Source organism: Idiotropiscis lumnitzeri, chromosome 10 (assembly GCF_059441095.1).
Source record: "Idiotropiscis lumnitzeri isolate Australia: NSW breed Sydney's pygmy pipehorse chromosome 10, RoL_Ilum_1.0, whole genome shotgun sequence".
Taxonomy (NCBI): Eukaryota; Metazoa; Chordata; class Actinopteri; order Syngnathiformes; family Syngnathidae; genus Idiotropiscis; species Idiotropiscis lumnitzeri.
In genome coordinates, this window is record NC_142400.1 from 17,732,822 (window position 1) to 17,760,308 (window position 27,487).

Below are 27,487 nucleotides of genomic sequence, written 5' to 3' on the forward strand. Positions count from 1 at the left end.
ACGCAGAGTCTAACCCGGATAGGCAAGGCAAATTTACGCAACGGCGTTGAGAAACCTATTTGTAGTAATGGAACAGTGGATATACACGGTTAATGTTACTTATTTCATCATCTCATTTTTTTCGTTTATCTAGCGGAAGGTAATGTGGTTGTTTTTCGTACCACTTGGTATTACATTTCGGCTATGCTTGTTTACGATGATGTGTCAGTTAACCTAGCTCCTGTTTTGGCTAATCCGAACTAACGTGACGTTTATTCTTATAAATTGTTTGTTTCCTGGCATGGTTTAATTGTTTTACCACGCAAAAATGCTCATTGTCATATATTTCTCTTGTCTCGCCTCCGCGGTGTGTCTCGAAGAGCTACAAAGCGTGCTAACATCAAGTTAGAGAGCAGTGTGGGATGCATTCAACTGAAACATTGCCTTAGAAGTTGTAGTCAATGACGAAATTGACTAGTTCCACTATTTGACGAAGTAACTGTGATGCGGCCTCTACTTGAAATTAACCACCCGTCTTAAATGCTTTAGCCCTTGTTACATGATACTAGCCAAGTCACTGCGTTATCAATATGTAATCAAACATAATGTCCATGCATTTGTAGTACTAAATGCAGTTCTAAAGCATTTTACATTTTCCTCTTTAAGAAGAGAAATGCCTTCATATTTGTCACTATTTTCTGAACAAAAAAAAATTTGAATCTACTTTTAATTTAAGCTGCACGCTCATTTTATTCTAACAAAATTTTGTTTTTCAACTCTTCTTTGCAGGTTTACGCTTCAATTATGGAGTTTTGAATAGCAGAGTGAGAATTTTGAGGGGAAAGGAAGGCTTTCCCCTCAAGTTGATGGTTGTACTGCAGGGTGTGAGGGTAGAAGGAATTCTTGAATGTTTTGCCTTTTGTAAATTATCTGAGCTTATTGAGAACAAATTATTTTTTTGTAATATTTAATGGTAGGATTTTTGTACACAAGATAAAGTTGATGTTGATGTAGTGATGCCATTTGAGGCAATCACCTTGACTTGTGGTCAGCATTTATTTGAGATGGTAGACTGAGCAAGTCTCACAGTCTCTGGGGTCGCTAGGGTGCAGTGGAACCTCAACACAAGCACAATTCTAGCACTCCACAGCACGACCATCTCAACCTTTTTGTTTTTAGATTTCTATAGTTAATGCACTTTTTTCCCCTATTGTGGGAAGTCTTGTTTCAGTAGAGATTGTCGCTGCGGTAGTGTATGTGTGCGTGTGCGTGTGCGTATTTTTCTCCTCTGCATTGATTTGTCACAGATTTGGTTTGTAAATTAGGATAGGCTGTCAGAAGACAGCAAGCTTCATTTTGAAGATTTTGGTAGACCAGAATGAGTCTGGAATTGTCAGACTGTACCCCAAAATGCCGCTCACTGCAGCATGCAAATGAGCTGGTTGCGGCAGTAACTTGTGGCTCAGAGGGGCAGTTACAAGCTTTCTTAACATCATACTGCCACAATGCAGCAACTTTGCGAGATGAATTTGGTCGCACGGCATTGCACATGGCTGCCTCCCTGGGAAAGAAGGCTTTATTGGAGTGGCTGCTGGATAATAAGAATGCTGACTTGACGGTGAAGGATAAGGAATCAGGCTGGACTGCTCTGCACCGCAGCGTCTTCTATGGACATATCCACTGTCTCCTTTCCCTGGTCAAGGTACATGTTTAAATGACAGAGTTGAGATCTATAAAGTTGGTCATTGTTGAATGGGCTGCTGATAAAGCTAGTTAACGCGACTTCTTAAAATTAAGCTTCAGTATGTTTATTAATGGCAGTGTTGTCCTGTTTTTTTTTTATATCTAGCACGGCGGAGTCCTCTCCACTCATGACAAGGAGGGTCTTTCTACCCTGGACCTCTTGATGAAGGACCGACCACCTCATGTTGTGTTTACAAATGCTGGTAAGTTTAATGTTTCACGTTGAGTGCACCATGATTTGGTGATTAAAAAAAAGTTGTATTGTATTGTATTGGTTTTCCTCTACTTACACATGCGTATACGTGTGCGTGTGCTTAAATGCATTACAGACCCGACTGAAGTTTATACATGGGGAAATAATACAAATTTCAGCCTTGGGCATGGTAATCAAGAGAGTCGACAACACCCCGAGCTCGTGGATGTCTTTGCCAGGACTGGAGTTTATATTAAGCAGGTATGATTTGTGTTTTTTCGCATCTTGCTCCCCCACACCAAGCATACTACATTCAGTAAATGTTTTCTACATTTCTGGCGCACTAGTCAAAGTGTCCTGTTTCAATTCAGAACTTACTATGTGTTGCATAAAACCATGGCATTATCAGTTGGTCCAATGAGGACACCACCTGGGTTCCCCGGCAAAACATTCTGTCTCCTGTGTCCTGTGTTATGCAACTGTCTCTGGAGGAGAGAGGAAATAAATGATCTCATACAAGAATGTGTTTCATTGGTCTAATGGCCACATACTATAGCATTTAGAAATGAAGTACACTGTGATGCCACGGCCATGTCAGCAGAGGGCATTATAAGGGTCATTTTTATACTTTCATTTGTCATTTAAGCCTGGCTTTGCATTTGTAACTGTGCCAACCTGGCAAAAATTTCCTGCATTATTTGTCACAAGGAGGCATTGTGTCTGCTTGGTGAGAGACAAGGTTCTGGGCTTCTGTTTGGCACAGGATGCCTGTGTTTGTGAGCTGATGCACTTGTCATCCTGGGTCATTTCATGATTCCCATTGCGGTGCAGGTGGATCTAATTTCATGATCAGGCGATGACTCCATGGCATTGCATATTATTTCCCTCGTCTTCTTCGTCCAATGCAACAGGTGCCAGAGGTTAAATATTAATTCCACATTGACATGTTTTAATTAAGTGAACAACCATGATGTGTGTGAATGTCCACATCAATGTCAATGCAAAACATCCCTTTGGTCTATTGAATGTTTGAGGGGAGCCATGTATTAGTAATGATGTTTGCTTTTCCACTTGTCCACCAGCCTTTTTATTGGAGTAGTATTTTACTTGCACTATATGAGGCCTTGGCTGATGGACATGGAAAGAGATGGCAACATCCACCTTGAGGTCAAATTGGTACACGTCTTCGTGCAAACAGCAATTTGAGATATGAGTTGTATTTATCCTTCCTGTAACACATTTATGGATGTCTTGTCAGTGCTGTGAAAGTTTCAATTGTTATTATTCATTTTATTTTGAGCCTTAAAACGTGTTGAATTCAAATAATTAATAGTTTTCTTATCACTCTTTTAGGTGGTGCTCTGCAAGTTCCATTCAGTGTTTCTGTGCCAAAAAGGTCATGTTTTCACATGTGGACATGGACAAGGAGGGCGGCTTGGCCATGGAGATGAACAGACATACCTGGTGAGACTTTGTTGTCAGGATTTTATAAAAACTTGGAGCAAATTGGTGGATGTCCTTGTTTTATGACAGAGTTCCCCTGTATTCCAATGAGAGCAGTGTAACATCAGTGTAAGCATCAGCAGCTATCGGCGGGGTGCACCCTGAACTGGTTGCCAGCCAATCGCAGGGCCCACGAAGACAAACAACCAGTCACACTCACAATCACACCTACGGACAATTTGGAAGAAACCGGAGTGCCCGGCGAAAACCCACACAGGCACAGGGGAGAACATGCAAACTCCACACAGGAAGGCTAGCATTTGCAATAGCATACATATGTAGTGTAATTATTTTACCTTCATTTGCAAGCTGAATTGACACGGCACCAAGGTTATTGTTTTTTTATTTTATTTATAGTTATTTTTTATTTTGTTTTGAGTTTTTTTAAATTATATTTCAGAGCAGCTTTTTTAGTTTTAATTTTTCAATAACAATTAGTTTTAGTATTAGTTTCTGTTTTAATAAAGTATAAGATTAAAGAAAGACAATGGTAAATTCAAAAATTCAACAAGAGTACAGTTTACAGTTTTGACAGTACACAGGTTTCAGTCACACATCTAAAGCGGACTATTTTTTTCTTATACTGTAGATATTTCTTTTCATATACGTATATGGCTATGCGGACTGGATAATGGATGGCTGGATGAACCAAAAAAAGGAAAACACTTTTTACTTAGCATTGCGTTTCGGGCTGAGTTAAATGTCATCAACAGGTGAGCCATTTGAGCCGACGCCACACGCAAACCCGTCTCCCAGGAGCGATGTCACTTCTGTGCAACAACATTCAGATGACTGTTACTTCCGATTTTGCTACCCTGAATTGCTTCATCACTCCAATTCCACTTAATCAACTTCAACTCAACAACAACATATCTCAAATTTATAATGATGATGATAATAATAATAATAATAATAAAAATCAATACATAGTGCACATATTCTGTTTCACCATCTTGTCACTTTACTTCAGGTTCCCCGAATGGTGGAGGGTCTGATGTCCCACCACTGTTCTCAGGTGGCAGCAGCAAAAGACCACACAGTGGTGCTGACAGAAGAAGGCTATGTTTACACATTTGGGCTGAACACCTTCCACCAGCTCGGTTTGGCTCCTCCACCAGCTTCGGCACATGCTCCTAAACAGGTCACTGGATGTCATCTATTCATTATTAGTAATTATGAACCACATTCGTCTACAAAGGCCTTTGGCCTGTTTATTTAGTTTTGTCTCATTCTTTTGTATGTAGGTGATTTCCAAGACATTAAAAGGGAGGACTATAATTGGAGTTGCAGCAGGCAGGTTTCACACAGTGCTCTGGACTAAGGAGGCAGTTTATACAATGGGACTGAATGGAGGGCAGCTCGGTAAGACACAAATATAACTGGTGTAGCTAGGTGACATAAAGAGGTTCAAGACCAACCATCCCCTTACTGTGTTAGATTGAAGGGTAAAACATTACATTTTTTTAAAAATTATTTAGCTTATTGTTATGTTGACGGTAAATGTTATTTACTGATTAAGACCCTGAGTATTGTATTTCATGTAAAGTCCCTTTCTGTTTACATTATAATTTAATAAATACATTAAAAAAAAAAACAGCAACAATTGGTGTATTAAGGCCCAGTGTGTGGCTTGTTTTTCAGGCTACCTGTTGGACCCCAATGGGGAGAAATGTGTAACAGCCCCACGGCAGGTATCTGCTCTGCACCACAAGGATGTCACCATAGCAATGGCTGCCGCAAGTGGTGGCGCGACTGTGATTGTCACAGAGAAAGGAGATGTCTACCTGCTGGCTGACTACCAGTGTAAAAAAATAGCTTCAAGGTAAACAAAAAGAAAAAAAAAACACCCATCACAGAAAACGTGAATATTTTGCAGTGCATGCAAGCTGTCATTATTAGTTATTAATTTTGCTGCTGACGGAGCATCGTTCTTAAAACTGCACCTGCTTACTCCGTGGCATTGTGTGTAAAACCCCTGTTAAATAATACAGTAACTACTTTGCACTCCCTCGTGTGACTGCCTGCTATTCAACCACCTTCTTATGTCACACGGGGGTCATTTCTGGTTTTGTTTGAAGCCATGATGATTCTCTGGTCTTGGTCCCGTTCAGGCAGCTCAACATCAAGAAAGTCCTTGTCAGTGGTGGAAATCTTGACCATCGCGTGAATCCCCAGATTCTAAATGAGTGCGGGGGAGAAAAGTTATCCATCTTGGCTTTGGATGAAGCTGGTCGAGTAAGTGCAGACGGAAGTAATAATAAGAAATTACTTTTTTTTTTTTTTTTTTGACGACCTTATTCAACCTCAGACTTGTTAGCCTGTTTACAACCATGTGACCTCAGTAGTGAGGATACAAACTAAAGAATATTGAATTCAAAGTGTCTTTAGTTTTGTGATTAAAACAACAAAACATTTTTCACCTATTCAACACATCTATGGCTTCATCCTTACATGACACCCACAAATTCAGGAAAAATGTACAAGCATATGACCTCCAAAAAAAAAAAAAGCAGACGTTCCTGTTCATTGCTCTTGATGCAGCACGGTTGACCAGAATTTGTTCTTGATCATAAATTTGTCGCGTTAATGTATTAAGCCTGAATGCCATTTTTTAACCATAGCTTTGCTGTCTCTATTGTTAGCTAATCCATTGGCGCATAGTGGACAGTTATACAATCCCAACAAGTCTAGTCTCGATGGAGTCCTATAGATGGAAATGATGACTAAGATTTTTGAGTAACTCCTGTATTTTTCCATCTCTGTCAGGTGTTCTGCTGGCGCTCCTCAGGTAGCTCGATGAGACATTGCCGGTGGGCGTATGGGCGCCAGGTTTTCATGTCCGACATTGCGCTCAGCAAAAGTGGCATGATGTTTGTGACTCAGGAGGGGGAGGGATTCAGTGGCATGTGGGCTGGAGAATATAAAAAGTATGCCGAAAAAAAAGGTAAGTTGAGTCGAATGGATCTTATATCAAGCACATATTGTAAAGTTGTTGAGCTTACTACAGAATGACATGTTAATTGCAAAACAAATAGGTATAAAAAAGTGTTGTGTTTATTCTCATTGTTTTTACATTTGTATTCTTACATTAGAGATGAGTGTTGAGGTTTGTCGACATTCAAATAATGGCACAGTGTTTGAGCGAATTCGTTTGGAAAAGCTCCCCTACGTTCACAGAGCAGTCAGCATCACGATGGACTCCAATGGTCGAAATTTTGGATTGCTTCAGGTTGATCCCAAAACAAGGTACCAGATCATTATATTGCATTTAATACCTGGCGATTATTCCTGGACCTATATAATTTCTGGAGGGGGCCCCAATTTTTCATCAGTGGTTCTATGTAGGACTTTCCTGACCAGCTGTATGACGCAAATGTTATTTTAAATTTGTACAAAATTCGCACATATGTGCAAAATATACGCACTTGATATGTTTTATTTTTGATAATACAGTCAACCTCTGCATCATTTGCAGATTGGCACCAGGGGATTTGCACGTTGACAGATTTTTTAATATATATTCCCCCCCAATATATTTTGTTTTGCGTGATTTTTCTTTAACAATTCACCCCTCATGCCCCCCTCCGTTTATTTATAGCTATTAGCTGCTAAATGCTAATAGCAACTTCTGTCAATTAAAAAAAAAAGCGCTTCAGCTTTCTTTACCCTTTGAACCCCACAATTATTATTCAATCCCTTTTCACACGTCATTTTGCAGTGCGTGGTGCACTGTTGTCAAACTGATTTATTGTGAATGTGGTGGTGAAGGAACCATGGAATAAAGCACTACAGCGCAGTGAAAGGGATTCTGCCTCGACGGCAAGGCACCGAGAATTCCAAATGTTCAAAAAGAGTGGCATCGCCGTGATGTCAGAGGAGTGCCTCCATTAGGAAAGGAACTGGCGGAGTAATTTAGTGCTATTTTGGTCGTGTTCTTGGTGGAACTTCACAAACGAGATTATACTATCCAAGTTCCCACTGAGCCTTTATTTTTTTTTGTCTTTTGGGGCTCATCTCCTCCTCTCCCTTTTTAAAATGAGCAAAGCCTGGGTGTTCTTTTGCAGCAATGAAAGCTGCATCTTTTCGAGGGGCAGTCTACTTCTCGTCTAAGTCTCTAACTCTCTACCCTAGCCACTAGGACGCTGTCATCTATCTATTTGTCCTGTTGTGCAACCCTTTCACACTGAGAGTGCAGTGTGAAAAGGGCTTTAGGATTCTGGATTACTGGGTTCAAAATGCTTCTCACCATTTTGTGCCCAAAATGACTATTTAAAAAAGTAAAAATTAAAATGGTGTTTTCCTTTGTTGCAGTTTATATGAGATCCCCAGCATTTCTCCATCCTCCTTTGCCACACACTTCCAGAAACTTCTGGAGGAAGCAGATGAAATGGATAGTATCCATGATGTAACGCTTCAAGCCGGCAATCGCACCTTTGCAGCTCACAAATATATCTTGTCCATGAGGTCTGAGTTCTTCCGGAAACTATTTGAGCATTGTGGGATTGATGAGGAGCTTGATAAAGACGTTAGAAAGAGTGAAGACGCTGTGGGCTGTGACTTGTTCGTTTTGGAGAACATTCCACCAGACATGCTGGAGTACGCCCTGCACTTCATCTACACAGATAACTGTGAGCTACTGGTGCACGGGGCCCGACCTAGACACAATGGATCTCTGATGGAACAAAGACAGGTGGGAAAAATAATTCAGACCACAGTTATTTTTGTACTATGTTCCCTTCAGTTTGACGGTAATCATTTTTCAGACCAGGTCAGTCTAATCTACTGTAGTTATGTCCTGTAACCACTCACTTTTTGTCTTGGGCAGGATTCAAAAGAGGAGAGGCTTATCAGCAGTCTGCAGAACCTGAGCCTTAGAGGTCGCTCAGCACTGGAAGTGTATCACTCCCTTCCTCTTGCAGCCAAAGGAGATTCTAACAGAGCCATAGGCAAAGGCGCCAAACCTGGCAAGAAGGGGAAAGGAAAAGGTGACAAAGGTGCCCTTGAAAGTGGGGACGACCCAGTGAAAACTTTACAGGGAGTAGCAAAGAAGCTCGGCCTGGGCAGCCTATCTGCACGGTGAGTTTTATGTTCTGAACTCTACATCATATCTTATTCCAATTTCTTTCCAAGATACTTTATTTTCCCTCGACAGACTGGATGGTGTCAAATATGAGGGTGGAAAAATCAATGTTATACAAAAGAAAACTGGCAACAAACTTAAATTCAACCGAAAGAAATGGTACGTATTTTAACATTAATATGTTATTTATGTCTAGTGTACTGTTGACAAAACAACTTTCCTTTTTGTTTGTGGCTTACAGTTCCTACCTATGTGATGTTACACTTAAATCAGAAGATGGCAAAGAGTTCCCTTGCCATAAAAGTGTCCTCTGTGCTAGACAAGGTATGAAGATGAATACCGTATTTTCGCACCCAAAAGACGCGCCGTGTCAAAGGGCGCAACACCTGTTGAGGGCGCTATTTCTGTCTTTGTAACATATACTGGACGCACCGCCTGACAAGACGATAGCACAGCTGCTGTTAGCATAGCATGAACTTGGCAGAGCTGCCCACACTGACACAGCCGATAGCAGCCTACTATGCCCCAATAACATAAGCAATCACCCCAGCAGACGCCAAGTCTCTATTGACAATAGCTGACATTGACAATGGCTCAGGCCAATATTAGGTGTATTGGCAATAGCCTACAATGCAACGTCAGGGGAGGGACTTGGCTGCTTACCACACTCCTTAGAGTCACGGTTTAAAAAAAAAATAAAAAACTCATCATACAAGCAAACAATGAAACATAGAAATAAGATTAACACAAACATGTATCTCTCATGCCATCAATATACCCAAAAAAAATGAAAATAACACAAAAGCCACTCAGCCTTAGCTAATTCAAGCAATGCATTCTGGGAGCAGAGACCCACAATCCCATAGCTGTTTAGAGAGATTTGCATGGCTGTTTAAAGAGATGTGCTGTTATGCTTTGGACTTTTTGTCTGTTGTCTAAACCTGGGACGTTTCTTGCTTGCAATAACATAAATGATAAGACAGACTAAAACATTGTGGACAGCTGCCCTTTGTCCAGCTTTTTCCAACACCATCACCCAAACATTATAGTCAGATCGTGTATTTGTCACGGTCGATTGTAAACATGAACAACTCACTTTTTGCCCAGCAGGGTGTGCTAACATGCACTTCCAACAGCTCGTTGATGACAAGGGCTGATGGATGTGAGTGGTACTTTGTCCATTTAATGGACGCATCGACTGACAAGGCGCTTTGTTTGTTAAGGGGAATTTTTGTGACTTTAAAGTGCGCCTTATGACTGCGAAAATACGGTAATCAACAAAATTCTACTCTACACAACTTTTGTATTTGTATGTGAATTTCGTCACCTGGTAATATGCAGTCTTGACATTCTTTCAAGTTAATATGAAAATTTTCATCAACAGTGTATGGAAACGGCACTCAGCATAATTTTCAAGTCATCAACTTTTATAGAAAGAATAATTTGAATGTTTGTAAAATTTAACCCCGATGTTTAAATAAGAAAATAAAAATAGAACCGTAATTTTTGTTAAAATGCACTGATCCTGTTGATTGAAAATGTATATATTTCGATATTAATGCACTGCCGTAAACTGCACCAAGGTTGAACATTTGTCTGGGAGTTGAAGTCCTCTTAATGTGTGTTGCACGGAAGCAACGTCAACAAGCAGCACCCAATAAAAAGAGCCAGCAGGTGAAGTTGCTCCTCGGAGACGAGTCTGTGTGTGGCTGTCTTCGGCTCGAATGGCTCAGCTCCTTTTGTCATTTAACGCGCCCGAAAATGGAACGCTAGGTGAAGAGTGCTTTCCTTTTTTGTTTCAAATATAACGAAAAAAAAAAAACATGTATGCAAAATATAAAAAAACAAAAAATAGTACACAGTAGAACTGGGTGTAATAATAAATTAGCGGGAAATCAGCGCACATAAAAGACAAACAATTGATACCAGAAAACTGTATCCTGTATTAGGACTTACCATTGTGTTTTTCTAATTGTGCCAACAAGTAAAAAAAAATCTTTATAAACAGTAACACTAAAACCAAACGTTTTTGAATAAACTAAAACAAATACAGCCTCCCTGAAAACTAATTAAAACCAACAAATTTTTAAAAAATAAAACTCAATTCAAAATAATATCTAACTATAACAACCCTGATGCCAATTCACCATCTAATACTGCAAGAAATTCCCCTTCATCATGGGTATGAGAGACTCTTGAGTGTGGCTCCCATCCTCCCCTGACGATCAGTCCAACTGAAAACCTTTGAAGCATCCCTCAGCAAAATGGTCTATGAAGTTGGGAAGCAGTTCGCATGCAATGAGCATCCTGGAAAGAAATTTGAGCGGAAGCTGTCCAAAAACTTACATGTTCAATCTCAGTTTGCTTTTGCTGTTTTAGTTAAAAAGCAATTAAAAAATCATTGGGAGGTTTATTTAAAAACTTTCAAATTATTCTCTAACAGTTGATCACTTAAGAATGATGCTGAGTTCCAATTTGTTTAGACCTTGTATCAACCTTCATTACCATGGCATCTGGGGCGGAGCTACGATGATGTGACTAGGCGTGTCGCTGCATTGTCACAAGCACCCGAGAGTCTGAAGACAATAAAATATTCACTCACTGTGATGATAATGCAGTTTATTTCTACTAACACTGGGGCTCTGCTTACCTATTGGCTTTGTCGTGATAGTTTCGGCTGAGAAGCTTTATATGGGGGCGTGATTATGTGAATTTAGAAATGCTGATCTCACAGGCCATTTTTTTTAAACTAGATAGCCAAGATTTACTTGTTCACTTTCTCGTTCGATGGGTCGCCTGGGTACCAATATTAGGTTTGTTTACACGTATTTAGAAAGTCAATTTTAATAAAATGTGTTTTATGTTTGTGTCAATTTCTGCAGAATACTTCCACAGTATGCATAGCAATCCATGGATTGAGGTTTGTTGTGCTCATTTTGTTTTCTAACCTTTTTTTCGGTGGTGCTAAACCATTGTTAATAGAGTATCTTGGCATATTGGTTACACGAGTTCAAGGGCTGATGCATTGTTGCCCTCCTCAGGCTACAGCTTGTACTGCTCTTCAGATGCCCACAAGCGCAGACATTCTGCTTGCCATTCTTGAGTATATTTACACAGATGATTGCTCCACCATTAAAGGTAACTTCTCACATTACATGCTTGAAAGATTTGTAACTGTCGATCATTTTATTTACCTGGGCTAAGAAAACTCAGGAATATGCTGTTGTCCTACTTTTCACTCCAGAGTCTATGAACGTGGTGTTCGTCTGCAATGTGCTTGTTGTCGCTGATCAGCTGCTGATCACAAGATTAAAGGAAATGTGCGAGGTTGTCATCACAGAAAATTGTATGTCACGTTGGTATTTTTATTTTTTTATGCCTCTTCCTTAAGTAAACTGTAACCTTTATTACTTATTATTTTTTGTTAAATGTTTGTGTAGCCAGATGGTTGTTCAATTCAACTATTCTGTATCCCTTTCAGTTAATGACAAGTTAATGTACTTGAAAGCTGTGAAACTCAAGGCAAAACGTTTTTTGCAATGTGCTGTATGCATCATCACCAGTCTTATATTGAGGTTAATATTTTTTAGGGAATAAATATCTAGCAGATTAATTCATCCCTTCTTTATTCTCACAGTGCTACCATTTTGATCCTGCGTCATCCTCTATTTGCAACTTAAATTGACGTCAAAGTGCCCTCGAACTCGTACTGCGAATGTCATAGCTCACCTGTTTTCTGGGTTTAGTCACGACTAGTGGGGGTGCATATAACATATTTGTGCAAAGAAATATGTTGCCATGAATTCCACTTTGACTTATTTTGTTTGGAAACTCCATCATACTTAAGTTGGAAAAATGAATAAAACCTGACCATCTTGCAGTTGATTGCATAACTCTTCAGCAACCGTCTATCAGTGGCTAATTAGGCTAATTTACTCTTTCCAGTAACTCTGAAAAATGCAGCGGAGCTACTGGAGTTTGCCGACATGTACAACGCAGAGCAACTTAAACTCTCCTGCTTCCAGTTCATTGTGCTGAATATGGCAGCGCTCCTGGAGTCAAAGTGAGAACCACGTTTAATAATTATGCAGCGTCTTGAAATGCCTACTTAAGGTATCAAATGTGAATTATTGTTAACGTCAGGCTGAAACCTCTTTGCAAATGTGGTAAATTTCACCTTTTTTCACAAACCTATTAGTAAGTCCACACACTTGTATTTTTTACAAGTTATTGACCAGTCTAACGATTTGAAAAAGAATTGCTTTTTATGATGATCTAATGTTAATGGCTCAAGAAGCATGCCTTAATTTTGGTCTCCTGAAAAGTGACAGTTATAGAGATCCGAGCATTCTGACCTGAATAATTATTTTTAGGAATTAGGATAGGTGGATCAGAAATCGGATGTATTATATGTCTGTCTGCTCCTTAAGATGTATTATTTTCTGTGATGCTTTTAGAGCGCTGGATTGTCTTAGTGATGAAGTGGTCCTGGAGCTTTCTGCAGCCTACAAGAGGATGGTCAGTCACCTAACATCTGCCCTGCATATTTCCTTTTGCTGCTTACTGTTTTTGTGTCATTTAGTTGTAGATTTTTTTACGAGAAATCAAATCTCGAGTAGTCACTGATGGTAGATACCAATCCCAAGTACCAATACAACTAGAACTTTTTAAATCAATAATTTCTCAAAAAATAATGACAGATAAATTCAGGGAAAGACCTGTGTATCCCAACTTAGCAATTTTATTTCAAATTGAATGAAATGAATGGCAATGTTGTATTACCTTTTATCCATTGGTTCATAAAATACACGTTTTAATGGAAAACACTAAAATTTTATATTTGTATATATATATATAAAAATATAAATATATATATTTATATATATATATTTATATATATATATATATATATACATTTATATATATATATATACATTTATATATATATATAAATTTATATATATATATATTTATATATATATATATATATTTATATATATTTATATGTATAAATATATATATATTTATATGTATAAATATATATATATATATATATATATATATATATATATTTATTTATATATTTCTTCTTTTATGCTGAAAAATCGTTCACCTTTGTTGGGCATTTACAAATACTAATGGGCTCCATGACAGTGAACGGCATCGGGTGTAAAAACTGGGCCAGATATATCATGCCAGTTGCTTGTTGTAGCTTTAAGCCGAAAGTCATACAATGTCAGGTGTCATTTGTAATTTAAGGAAATTATCTTCGGTTGACGGCACAGTTTGAAGTTTTTTTCCCCATTTAAATTCAGATCCCAGCAATGCACAGGAGAGTTGTCACTCCATATCCTGACGCCCCAGATCTACGCATGTACGAAGATGAGGATTTTGACTTTGCCTTCAGCCAAAAACTAGAATCTGAATTGGACCAATCCAGCAGGTAACGGGCTTAAAGTTTCCTCAACATTGGCACATTTTCTATAGTTCTTTAAAGCGATCATTTCAATGCTTGTGACTTTGAAGATGAAGAATTTTGACTGCAGGGTTTTGGAATAAAATTGCTCACTTTAACCAGGATCTATTGCTCCCTCTGGAGATATTTTTTTCTCCAGCTTCCATTTCTTGCTGCCTTTATTTTATCTCTGTGGCTATTGGACATATCATTCCGCTGAGCTCATCGTCTCTGTCCTAGGGCTATGACCTTAACCCTTGTCTTGGTGTTTCCAATGATGCTCCTGCAAAGGCTACTCAGAAGTGCTTAATGTAAAAATAAATTAATTAAACAACCTAATGTCACTAAATGTAAAAAAAACCCAACAATATTTGGTGAAATAAATGCAGCAAAGTGACTCAACTCTGTGAGAAGGGGTGCAATGTGCTGCATGAATACAAATACAAACAGACGTTGCCACTCACTCTCACACTCTTTAGACATTAAACCCCTCGCAAAGAAACAAGACACGCACAGGGTTATCTGACTTATTTTGCCAACATTTCCGAAGGGCAGTGCATGCCAAATGGACACAGGGAGAAAGTATTTCTGCAAGTTGTGTCCTAAAGCTACGTGCAGTGATCAAGGAGCTCACTGACGTCTGCACCAAGTCTTTTAAATTTTGTCACAAATTCAAGGAGCTACTGGTTAATAATTGACACATTTCAAACACTTTCCTTCATTTCAAACGTGTGTGAATTATTGTGCAATAAATGGTCCTCTTCCTGATCAGTTCTATTTGACGAGGCTGCATTTGTATAGCAAAGTATGGCACACAGCCTGGCAGTGGTAATAATGACATGAAGACATTTTGTCTGTGGATCTGAATTACGGTTACAAAGAGTAAGGATTTTTTTTCTTTGTCACAGTAGCACACAAATGTGTTCAGACTTTGGGATGAGATCTATCGGTGGCTTGAAGCTCATCAATAAAATTAATGAATTACCTTGTCACGTTAAAAGCTGCAGGGTTAAAAAAAAATGTGAAAAAAGTAGTAGCTTATAGTCTGAAAAATACAGTACGTTTGGTGCCAGCATGTACTAGTTAGCCCCAAGGACCACCTGAGTAGCCCACATCTGTTCTAAAGATAGTTCACCAGTGACTTACTAAAAAAAAAATAAAACAAAAGAATGTTTACATTTTATGTATATAAACTTAAAATGGCAGTCTTATGTCGTTTAGGCTATTTTGCTGCTTAATGTTATATTGAAACTTCAGTAAAGTATTAGTAAGTAAAAACTCTGTGGCTGCATTATTTGTACTGTTTGCGGGCCCGGCAAAGTCCGCAGCGCATGCGCAGAAGGTCACGAAGTACACCAAATACACTAGGACAAAATATGCAGGTCATTTTAAAAAAATTTATGGAAATTAAACAACTACAAAGTATGTACGTTGTATTCGTTATTTACTCTTGAAAACAATTTTTTGGGTACAGGGTAAAGCAATTCCACCAAACAGCCCTTACCGACTATTTCAGTCAAATCTGCAATTAATCGTGAATAATATGCTTCAGCTGAGGGGTCATCATTACTGGCTCAGTCAAATCTAATTATTATTACGACAAGCCTACCTACTGGATAGCCCCGCCGCTGTCTGTCAGGTATAGTATCGGAGTCCTAATTTTTGTATTGTGACATTGCAAACATCACTGAAGAAAAACGTATCATATCCGCTTAAGACGAAATGTAATTTAAAAGTATGCTGCTGATTAATCAAAACCCTCCATCCACAGGGAAGTACTGTTGAGGAAAGCCAAGATGAAGGCTAAAAAGAAACCAAGACGACGCTCTGACAGTTCAGGAGGCTATACTCTGTCTGATATTATTCAAAGCCCCCCGGCTGCTGGTATGGTTGCGCAAACACTCGCAAGCTTGAAATGTACACTTTTAACTGATTTGCACTTGCACTCAGCAGTTTCCCCATTCATGGTGAAGACACGAAAAGCCACCTCCACAGAGTCACTGCAGGAGCTACTCACATCGGACTCAGAGGGTAGCTGCATGGGGCTGGGTAGTCCCAGAGATATGCAGTCACCTGTCTTTCATGAAGGAGCAGCGGTTAGTGTTGGATTGCGAGTACTTTAATGGTCATTTGAAAGAATAACAAAAAAAACCTGAAAATAATATTGTTTCATTATCCACAGGAGGAGAGGGTCTTGAGTCAAAGAATGAAGACCCCACCCAATAATTTAACAAAGGATGGCCTCACACCTCCCCCCAGCTCTGGTCCAAAAGATATCCCAAAGATCATTCACGGGTAAGATGGGCATGAATCCCGTTGGTTAGTTCATGCCAGATGCAATCTTTGCCAAGATTTATAAGCACACTTAGAGATGCCCAACTGGCACACGCACACTCCCACAAATTGCAAGATAAAAGATGAAAGCTGATAAAGGCAAATTATTTAGTCATGAATTCTTGATTGAAACGTGTTAAGCTGAAACAAAAATGACTATCTTGCTCCTTTCCCGCCCTCCTTACACGTGCCTTACATTTGTGTTACTGCCTAAACCTCTTGGGTATGGAGTGCACAAAAGGTTCACAGGTTGCCACTCTAGAATCATCTTACTAGAGCTGGGCGCTTGACCCTTTTTTGCCGGACTGACCCATGCCCGGCTCCCGCGATCTCTGGACTGTTCCAGCCTCAACGCTTCGGCCTTATTCATAATTTGTCAGCCCGCGACATGACTTGATGTCAGAATAAGGAAATACAGGCACGTTGTGGCGGAGGAAATTTTTGTTGTTCTTGTGCCAAACTAAAATCGACCTTTTTTAATTGAACCCTTATTAAAAAAATTGTCTCTTCTTGTCCCCGCCCCTGAAATGGGTGTCCGTCCGGGCCGGAGGGCCAGACCATTCCGTCCCCGGGACGGACTGCCCAGGTCTGCCTCTTACTTACCTCAGTGACTACATTAAACTGGTGTATTTTTTTCTGCACCTTCCTTCACGAGGTTGCCCCACAATATGGTTACAGGCATGTACTGAACAACCAAGATGGTGCCATGTCAGGGTCTGTCGGTCTTTTGCGTTTTTCACTCTGGTGTGTCTGTTTGTGTGTGTTAAGCGCATTTTTTCGTGCACTTACACCCGTGAAGAGTTCATAAACATCAGGAACATTAATTCGCATGGACCTCAAGCCAGTTGTTTTATCAGCTGCTGTTGATCTGATCCATTTTTTGTCCAAAAAGTAAAACGCTTTAGAAGAGGGATTGAGCTGGTGTGCTCATGCGTCTCAGTAAATGGGGGACACAAACATTCTTACCTGGAATTATCCTCTCCAATGTATGCTTACTCAGCAACAAGATGGAAAAGCTGGCATAGTAGGGCGTTAGATTAATGCCACAATTACGTAAGTGTTATGTCAAATACTGTGTACGAAAACATGATTTGTGCGTACCAAAATGTGTAGGTGGTTGGGACAACCCATTCTGCTGTGGTTAGTACTTTTAATTCTAGTCCTGTTGTGTTAATGAACTTTTACTCCAATTTGTAGACCCTCCCATCCACCTCCAGTCTTGGATTTTAGAGCCATCATGGATATGGAAGCCAACTCTGTGCAGACCCTCAAAACTGCTCCTAAAAGCCCTGCAAGGTAAAATATCATGACGCATATTCATGTTGGCTTAAGCTGCTGTTTACTGACTATTTACAGTTCACACAACACTTTGGGTATAACCACCCACTTTACTTTTTTTTTTCTGCTTCCCTACAGTGTCGCTACTCTCTGCAAATATTCTGCGGGTCCTACAAAATTGTCCCAAAAGCAGAGGAAGATGCTGGCCTTGGCCAGTAAACAGACCACTGTGGCGTCCACGCCATCAAAACCCACCCCCACAGTCACGCCATCCAAGAACAGTAGTGGGAAGACCTGGTGAGTGTACGCCAGGATCTATCCATCCATTTTCAGTACAGCTTGTCCTTTTCGGGGTCACAGGTGTCTCCAGAATCAGAAGCACAAATAGAGGTGTAAGAAATTTACCTCATATCCAGTGCAATTGTGAATTGAAGTATGAAACACAATTAATGTTACTTTTTATAATGCATTGCGCCCTCTTATCGTTATGATTTTGGCATTAGCAAAATCTCTAATTCACAGAAACTTTAAACCTTTTCACAGAGATTCTTGAAAAACTAATTTGGTTTCGTGCTCAGGCCAAAACCATAGAAGTATGGCTTTGCCTCCTTCTTGTGGCATATTGATGCCAAGGAACTATTTTAAAATGAATTGAGGAGCTTCACTTCGACAAATGTTTTGCTTTGTCGCCATCTTGTCACATATGCAATTCTAAAACATCTTATAGTGGGTGTTCAGTTACTTGTGGATGAATTTTCAGTTTGTGGCAGGGCTTGGTCCCTGGCCTCCATGAATAGAGATGGGTCACTTTATTAGTGTTATTCATTGCTTAAAATATTTTTTATTATTTAAGTTAAGTAAAGCTCCACAATCTCAATGTGTTTTGTGTTTCTCCTCTATCCATTTCTGTCATCAGGGCAACAGCACTCCAGTCCCAGCCTTCTCCTTGCTCATTCCGAGCGCTGCTCGAGGAGGAGGAAAACATACTCACTAGAACGGGGCAGCTTGGAACTCACAGCAACCAAAGTGCTCAAGCGTTCTCTGTCAATGTTACACCTGTTAATAAGAAGGTGACGTTCAAATGTGCTGATGGCAGCGAGCTGGAGAAACCTGGGTAAGTTAACTACGTGTAGTGTGTTTTGCCATCACTGGGAGGCACTGTTGTCACAAAACTGCTTCACCCTATGCATCTCTAAACCAGTGATTCCCAACCACTGGCGAGAGGTCATTGGGTGTAACATGGGAAATGATCCAGTTTCATTTAATTGGTCATGCCGTGTGTGTCTTCCTTCAATGCCTGCAAATTTAATAATTCAATTTTTGGGTCAAGAGAGAGATAAATGATATCTAGCCTGTTGAAATCACTCTTTCTGTGTAATTTATGCTCTGCCACTGAGGTTCGGCTACTTCATTCATGGTGAATATGGCAAAATGTGTCTTTTCTCCATTAGTGTTGTCACAATATCATAATTGGGACTTCAGTATTATACCTAAATAAAGTACCGGTACCTCTATTGGTACTAAATACCGGGGCAGAATATCAGTGAAATAATAGCTCAATGCATCAATTAAAACAATTACTAATAAGGATACTATTATAAATGTGTTGATGAACTAAAAAAACACATTTAGAACATTTTTAAATACTTTAAAACAATTGAAGAAAAAAAACATTTCATTTTGAAACACTATTACTAATTTAATATGCTCTATATCTGGTACAAAAGTCTCAGGGCACCAAAAGATTTGTCAGTACTATTTTTGGTCCTTCTGGCAGTATAAATCTCTTTAAATATTTAACGTTTGACATCCCAACCACTAGAATGGACGACCTTGTCCCTTGTTGGGCAAAGTGATTGACCCCTATCAATCTGCTTTCTATATGTTAGCTTTTATAGATTGTTAGAAAGCCCACATTATTTAGATCAGGGGTCACCAACTTGTTTGCTACGGGCACCAGCTAATTCCCCAAGACCACATATGTACCCCGCAGTCTTGTTCTAAATGTAGCTCACCAGAGATGGGACAGTGTCAATTTCTAGCAATGTCATACAAAAAAAACACTTGCATAGATGTATAGAAACAGTGTTGCATATTGACTAACTTGTTAAATCATTTTCATGATCGGTATCTTAATGCAGATGAATCAGTAATTATTATTAATAACACAAGTGAAGGTATTTTATGCAAATTTCTTTTTTCAGACTGGTAGCCATTCACATTAATCACTTCCCAAGAAGTTTCAAAAAGTTTGGTGTCCCCTTGTTTAGCTATTACACACAATAAGTATGTTTCTGGGGTTCAAAGTTTCCGTAGCTTTATTGTTCGAGCCCCAACTGGCCTTAACATAGTGTTTTGCTGCAGTGCCTATAATTCGACATGTACTAGGGGATAAAATAGATGAGCGTGCAGTCTCCGTTCCCAAAATGCACAGAGGATCCCGTTGCGCTTCAGTGAATAGGAGCAATCGAGGAAACCGGCTCGACACTGTCCTTTATATAAAGCGAGGGTGTCAAACTCCAGTCCTCGAAGGCCAGTGTCCTGCATGTTTTCCATCTCTTCCGGCTGCAACACACCTGATTCAAATGAGCAGGATACTCGAGCTTCTTGAGATTGAAAGCATACAGGAAAGCGGCCCTCCAGGACTGGATCTTGACACCCTGATATAAAGCAAGTAGTGCTAGTTTAGTTTGATGGCTGTGAAAGTGTCAAAGTACACATACAGGCTCGGGTATATATTTATTATGCATGGGAAGGATTTAACCTGACGTTCGTCTCAGATGGTATTCTGCCACAGACCATTCATGATGGCCCCGTCTGCTGCAAGTTTCACTGCAAGAAGTCATGGCATGAGCGCCAACCACCAATCATTTTAACCATTTCTTTCCTAGTATGGAATCCAAAATGATTGTCGTGGTATACCCTCATGGCATTCTTCTTCTCCACCATGTAATTCGGCAGTACTGAAGACAAGCCTTTGCTCTCACTCACTGGTACTGCCTACACATGCTAGTCAAAGTGTCACTTTCAAAATATATTCACTGTGTATTTTTTTAGTTTGGTTTCATAAAGACTGCGTGGGCCGGCCAGACCATGGATGAGCAGGATGTGGGCTGTACGTTTCTCAGGTCCCCTATAATCAACGTAAAACACTTGCTTTACTCTGAGGGACAAAAACCACCACTAATGAATCAAGGGGCCCAACCACAACTTGTGTAGATCAAATGATCAATATAAATCAAATCCACAAACATGACTATGAAAATGATGCGTTTTGCTTTAATGACATAACTATAATAAATAACATTTGAGGATTGAAATACTACACCACTGTGTTGTATTAAAGGGACGCTTCATTGATGTTAACATTGGCGCCTGTATAATGGGTTTGCATGTAAAAATTACTGTACTAAAATGCTACCCCCTAAAAGACTCCAATTTCGCACATTTAGCTATGCTAATCATTTAAGTGTGAGGAGGCAGCCAGGCGTCAATGTTTACAACTCCACGGGTAACAACAGTACGTTCTTCGTCCGTGTTCAAATTAACAGCACTACTGAAGGCAGCAATTTAGCTTTTGGTCGCTAAACAGACGACGTTAGCACAACTAAATTAGCTTCTTACGGCCAACTTGTTGCCAGGGATCCCTCACCACCATTTCATAATTCATGAAGCTCTCAGCATTTCGGCGCAGATTTCGGATAAACTCCTCATCGATGAAACCTGGAGGTGGTCTTCTTGAATGCGGAGCGGCATGTGCTTTTAGGAAGGGCTGCTTCGGGAGAGTCAATCTTCAGCAAATAAAAAGCATGGAGGCCAACTCCACTGCCTGTTGTGGCTGCATTGGAATGCTACATTGAGTGGTCTACGTGTAGCCCAGAGCTCTTACGTTCCAAAGAATAAAAGTGGGTGTTGTAGTTACATCACCTACAGTTGAAAAACTGGAGACAATACTCATCCAAATGTGCATGTTTACTCCCTCCCACTTCAATTTCTGTCAATATCCGAACCGGTGCCTTTAAGCCGTGCACATCCTCAACGTGATCAGCAGAGAAGCAGTTTGCCACCTCCTAACACTAACTGCAGCATAATCTATGTAGCTCTACTCACTTCCACTTTTCCTCATTTCTATATAAATCAGCCACAGAGAGGTTAATCCTTTTTGATATGTTGAATTGGTCATAGGTAGGGATGGCCACATGAATTTTGGTGCCAATTGATCACTGTTTTTGGACGTTATAAGCAATGAAAGTACAATGATTTCCAATGGAGAGTTTGTTATCGGCCCCTTACTGACTCTGCAGTACCATGGGGAGAGCAGTCGAGGGTGTGGCCATATTCCTCTTTAAAAGTAGGCGTTTTTCAAGTCCTCACTTATTTCCTAATTTTTCCAAAACTAATTTGTTTCCTAATCAAAAATTATATAAACCGATCTTGTTAGTGAAAAATGGGCCATCTTAGATCTTTTCCTCCTTTTAAATTCACTGTGTTTTGTTTAGTATGGCAATATTACACTGTAGAAAATGCTTACTAATAAGGACTCTGCTGGAAGTGGGATGACCAGCTCAAAATGGTCAGCAAGGTTGACCTGACCTTTGTCACTGGGTCACCCAGACTTAAAAAAACAACACTCATGCATTAAGCCGCGTGCCATATTTAATATTTGCGAAAGCCTGTGACCCTGAACGGTGGAAATATGAAGTTAAATGTGTTTTTCCTTAGTTCCTGCTAGTCCGGAAAGTTGCATCTCTGCTATTATACTTCTGCTGTATATTTACCCTGCAGCAGACTTTCGAGGAGTCCTCCAGATGTTAAACAGCTGCGCGAGTCTCGAGTGAAGCCAGTGATACTAACAGGAATTGATAAGGGCAGCCCTCATGTCACATTACGTCATACAGAAGAGGGAGCAGGTATCACGTTCCTGTCGGTATTTAGCTCAAGAGTTAAGACACAGCAGCACCAGTCGCACCAGCCTCGTCTTCTGGAAAACTCGTTCCTTGAGATGTGTTCAATCAATCAATCAAATTTTATTTATAGAGCACTTTTCATCCATAAAATGCAGCTCAAAGTGCTGTACAATAAAAACATCCAAATACAACAAAAAACTAAAACCCATTCCACCCACTCAACATAAACACAAGACACATCCACATACACGCCTGAACTCGCATACACACAGAACACTCGCATTCACACAACTTAATAAACCATCTTAGTAGAAAGACAGAAAGACATGGCAAGGCACAGAGAAACCATATGAGAAAATGTACCCAGGGTAGTTTCATCCGCGCTGAGAGGAATGACGGCCCACGGCCACAGGGAGCTCCGCCAACACACAGACCCCTGGCCCAGACTGACCGGGTTAGATCCTACACTTAGTGCAGAGGGCCCCGGTCCGCCGGGCCTAAGGAGCCTCCGGGATGAAACCCCCTGTGAGAAGGCCAGCCACACCTCCCAGCGCGGAGGCCCCCCTTGAGTAAACACTGGAGCTAAAACATATAAAAGAAAATGATGATGCTAAAAGAAAAAGAAGCTAAAAATTGTGTTCCTGGTCTAAAAATCTTGTTCCCCTTCCCTCCGTTTTTTGGAATCCAACTTTTGCAGTCCCCACATGGCTTTCACATAATAATAATATAGCTAGGATAAAAAAAAAAAGTGGTTTATCTCAGGGTGGCACGGTAGTCGACTGGTTAGCAAGTCAGCCTCGCAGTACAGAGGTGCAGGGTTTGATTCCGGCTCCGGCATTCTTGTCTGGAGTTTGATTGTTCTCCCTGTGCTTGTATGGGTTATCTCTTCCCACATTCCAAAAACATGCCTGGTAGCTTTATTGGACTCTCTAAATTGTCACTGGGTGTGATTGTGAGCTTGGGTGTTTGTATTTGTGTACCCTACAATTGGCTGTTGAGCATTTCAAGGTGTACCCCGCCTACTACCCGAAGTCAGCTCGTGAGGATGCATAGTTTATCTCAGGTCATCTACAGTATGTTGCATCATACAGGTTTTAGTTTCTGCTATTTTCAAAAGAAGTCCAGCATCATATGGCTAGGAAAAATCAATAGTATGTTTAGTACGATTACAGTTGTCTTAATATTGGTGTCAAAAATTTTATGTTTGAGTAGATTATATGGCGGTACGGTACAGTTTTTTTCTTCTAAACTTATCCCTAGTCATTTGCAGAAAACGTACTTTTTGGTCTTGACTCGTCAATGACTCAAATATTTGGTCTCCTGCGCATAAGGGGTGCACTGTATTTTGTCATGTCAGAATTTTTATTGCACTTGAAATGGCAAGAAAATGCCTCACAATGTAACAAAGCAGACAACTGAATTGTCAACTAAAATAGATTTCCTGGTTTATTAAATGATGTGTCTCAATTATAGTGAGGTAAAGTGACTGCTGTGTTCAACAATCTGGTCTTAATACTTTTGGAATTGATGTCCACAATGTGGAGCTGAAGGTACAGACTGGTTACACCGAAAATTCATTCACATTCATTCATTGACAACAGAAGCTCATCAGTAGATGTTCACGTAACCTTTTGTCCTCCCACTGAGACAGGACAGCACCTGATGCATGGCCTCTTTTTCATCCCACCTCACCTGTCTCTCCCCTCAGGCCCTGGGTAATGGCAGCAGCCGGAAGTCCGCCCCTCCCCTCCTTAGTGACCTTTGCCTCCATCGTGGAGGAGGAGCGGCAGCAGGAAGCGGCGCTAATCCGCAGCCGAGAGAAACCGCTGGCACTCATCCAGGTAGTGTGGCTTGCCTGTGTGTGTGGTAGTGCTTTCATTGACTGACACAAATACACATGTGCCATGACACACAGCAAACCAAGTCTCCCTTTCCTTCTGTCGGCAGACTGTATTCTTAACACGGTTGGAAAAAAAACGGTCCTAATGTTATTCTAGCCAGGCTTCTTTCATCACGTTCGTTAAATCCCTTTTCCCTCAATGGCTCTCTCATTTACATCATCAATAATGTGCAGTGAACCCGTTTATCACGGGGGATACACTCCAGACCCACAATCGGTAAAAATCGGCGTTATAGAATGGATGTGTTACCCCTCACCAAATTCTTTAAATAGATAAATTTACTTATTAAAACACACTTTTTACAAGGTCATCTGTACCTGTTTTCATGCCCTCACTTGAATTAAACCAATAAGAGGCAAATTCTCTGTGCATCAAGCTGTATATTTGTCACTGCCGATTGGTCATTATAAACCTTCAAACAGCTCAGTAACGTGTGCAAACCTCTCATACAATACTCAAAAAGTACAAAAATATTTACGTCGCTGTTCTGTGGGAACAATGAATATTTGAAAGGCAAGACACGACCCTGAAGGGATTTCCTCTTCAGGTCGCTATTAGTTTTGCCTCATCTCTTGCTGCTGCCCAACATGTTGCAGCACGTGATACGAGACTTAAGGTCCGCAAATCTTAATTCCGATTTGCCTGTATAGTGTGAAAACTCAAACAGAACATCGCTTAATATCCTGCAATATTGGGGGAGGAGCGGGAACAATGAGCTCTGAAGTATTGGGGTTCGTCGTACATGGCGTCCCTTTCCCTCTGTGGCAGAATATTTTCTGACCACAATTGGTTGGAAAAAAAATTGGCTAAGTTATTCTATTGCCAGCCATCTTTCAACACCTTCCTTAAGCCTACACCGTGGCTTTCTGTTTGTCATTATCAAAAACATGTATCATCATTCAATTCTTAGTGTCAGCAGTTTTTCTTTTCACCCACCGAGGGAGTGTGGTTCTGCTGCCCGCAGTTTCCTCAAATATGTCTCATTTCCCTGACTTTCTTTTCTTCTCTCCGTATAGATTGAAGAGCGGGCTATCCAAGACCTTCTGTTCCATTATAAGGCCTGTGACAACCCCGATGAGCTGATCTTGGTGGAGAGAGCCTCCTCGGGTCCCATGGCAGCTCCAATGTGGAACAAACATTAATGACTTGCCACAACATAGCAATGAAGTGAGAGGATTGTTGGCAGTGGTCTAACTTCATGTGCTCATAGATTCGAACTCTATGCTGCAGTACAGTGTTACATCTAGTTGTCCTCATTCACTGCATTGAATTGTTAATGCGTGTCGCAAGGTGAATGTTTTACCATAATAAGAAAATGTGCTCCCACTGATGCGTTGGAGAATGGATTTTTTTTTTTTAATGAGTTGCTCACATGGCTTAAGTTGAGGCTTCCCAATTGTTATTGTAGTGTGATGTTGCCAAAGAAAAGATGATGGAGGCACACACAAGGGTGCACACAATGTGTGTTTGATTAGATGAAAGTTCTCCATAATCTTGAGAAACTTTGGAGTGCCAACTAGAGCTAGAAAATGGCAGCACTGGTTGCTTTATCAGCTGATTGATTTGCTGAAATGTTATGATGTCATTGGCATCAGTTGTTACAAAAATGGAGTGAATCAAAATTCTGTCAATCTTCCAATACATGCTTTGGTATGTTCTAGTGACATAATGATACATATTTTGCTGGGTGGATTTTGTGTAGCTGACTTTGATGCCTCATGTTTGCAAGAAGGTGCTGTGCTGTTATCAAAGTAGAAAGATGTAACAGCTCCTAGTTAGATTTATTTTCTGTCCTGATTTCCATATTTGACATTTTTTTCTTCAGCCAGTATGGGAAACGTAGGGACCTCAGTTATATTAGGTTTGTGTGATTGGGTTGTCTTTGTATTGAAGAGACTTAAAGATAAGAAATGGCATGCAATAAAGTCTTACCTGCAATGACCCCGTCAAAGTGTGAGTGTAAATTTTATAGCAGCAGGGTGAGCAAAAACTGTAATGTCTTTAATATCCTCAATTATTTCCTAGCCTTTATCCTTTTTTGGTGTAGAATCTCTTTGCCTAACTAAAAAATGGTTGCCTCCTGACATGCTGGCTGCTCTGCATGAGGCGCTAACAATTTGCACATCTCAGCCTCTAATTGACTGTGATGACCCTGATCCGAACACGGCTCGCTGTAATTTACCGGTTTTATTAGGTGTAATTGCTGGTAAAACATCACATCAGAAGTCAGGGAGAGACTGCTTGTGAGGGAAATATTAATTACTCATTAGTGTGTATTTGGCTGGAGTGGTTTTTTCATCATGCCATAGTAGCAGGTTATGCGGAATCAAACTGATATTCAGTGGAATGACGAATATTCACCTCAAAGGTAGATGTAGAAGAAAATAGTTGGACAAATAACGAACTGGCCAGTCCCCATCAATTCTGCATATCCTTTTTTTTTCTTTTGTATTTAAAAAAAAAAAAAGGTACCGGTAAATGATAATAAAGGAGGATTTCAGCTGTTAGTCCCAGTAGGAGAAATCCAATCACACTCCACCCTGGAAATTCTTATTTATAGGCAGGAATAGTGCAGGTGACCAGCCGTCAAAAGTAACTTGGCTTTTATTGTTTCCGGGTGTGCCGATCTTTTTATTTTTATTTTTTTTAACATGGTTGATTTGAGGACAGTGCATGCAATCTGTCAGTCGGGAGATGGGGGAGGACAGACCCTGGCCATCTTTCCAGCCAACCAGATGGAAAAGTTGTGAGGGTGTCCTGCAAACTGCGAGGATAACTTCACTTTTATTTATGGACAAAGGGGGATGTTTCAGACATTAAATGCAATAACTTCCCACCTGCTGAATATTGCCAAGTGCATGTCCTAATGCGTCAACTCAAAATCTCCATCCTGTCTGACTCTATGGATTTATCAAAGTTAAATAGTCATGCTGAAGTGACACAATCCAGAATGCAATGGAAATGAGTAAATGGAAATTTCAGTTTAACTCAATAAAATCATGCATCAGTTGCCAGGATTTTACAGAAGCTACAGGGCTGAACTTGGAACACTCGCATGTTGCCTGGGCCCAAAAAAGAGCCCATTAGAACTGGGAGATTACAAAAGAAATGTGC

The 27,487-nt window shown here is 40.2% G+C and overlaps 1 protein-coding gene across 2 annotated transcripts; it reads left to right on the forward strand.

Annotated features, from left to right (window-relative positions):
• On the forward strand, window positions 1-26,324 carry ibtk (inhibitor of Bruton agammaglobulinemia tyrosine kinase). 2 transcript variants are annotated; one of them, XM_088306394.1, is made up of 29 exons: window positions 1-139; window positions 769-1,681; window positions 1,829-1,925; window positions 2,052-2,176; window positions 3,269-3,379; window positions 4,389-4,559; window positions 4,663-4,780; window positions 5,060-5,240; window positions 5,530-5,653; window positions 6,185-6,362; window positions 6,511-6,664; window positions 7,730-8,108; window positions 8,244-8,494; window positions 8,571-8,657; window positions 8,740-8,822; window positions 11,381-11,418; window positions 11,540-11,636; window positions 11,743-11,844; window positions 12,444-12,561; window positions 12,956-13,016; window positions 13,814-13,941; window positions 15,725-15,837; window positions 15,904-16,049; window positions 16,136-16,248; window positions 17,485-17,583; window positions 17,704-17,862; window positions 18,482-18,679; window positions 24,181-24,313; window positions 25,390-26,324. In XM_088306394.1, the coding sequence occupies exons 2-29, from the start codon at window positions 1,358-1,360 to the stop codon at window positions 25,513-25,515; spliced, it is 4,014 nt and encodes a 1,337-aa protein (XP_088162520.1). In that variant the 5' UTR covers window positions 1-139; window positions 769-1,357; the 3' UTR covers window positions 25,516-26,324. The 2 variants fall into 2 exon arrangements, with proteins under 2 accessions (XP_088162520.1, XP_088162521.1); XM_088306395.1 differs by having other exon boundaries at window positions 15,907-16,049.
• Window positions 26,325-27,487: the final 1,163 nt, after the last annotated feature.

Bases quoted from the DNA above. Each gene is read 5' to 3' on its own strand.
- ibtk (XM_088306394.1), top strand. From the start codon at position 1,358: ATGAGTCTGGAATTGTCAGACTGTACCCCAAAATGCCGCTCACTGCAG. The intron at 3,380-4,388 runs GTGAGACTTTGT...ACTTTACTTCAG, and splicing joins GAGATGAACAGACATACCTG to GTTCCCCGAATGGTGGAGGG. The intron at 6,363-6,510 runs GTAAGTTGAGTC...TTCTTACATTAG, and splicing joins AAAGTATGCCGAAAAAAAAG to AGATGAGTGTTGAGGTTTGT.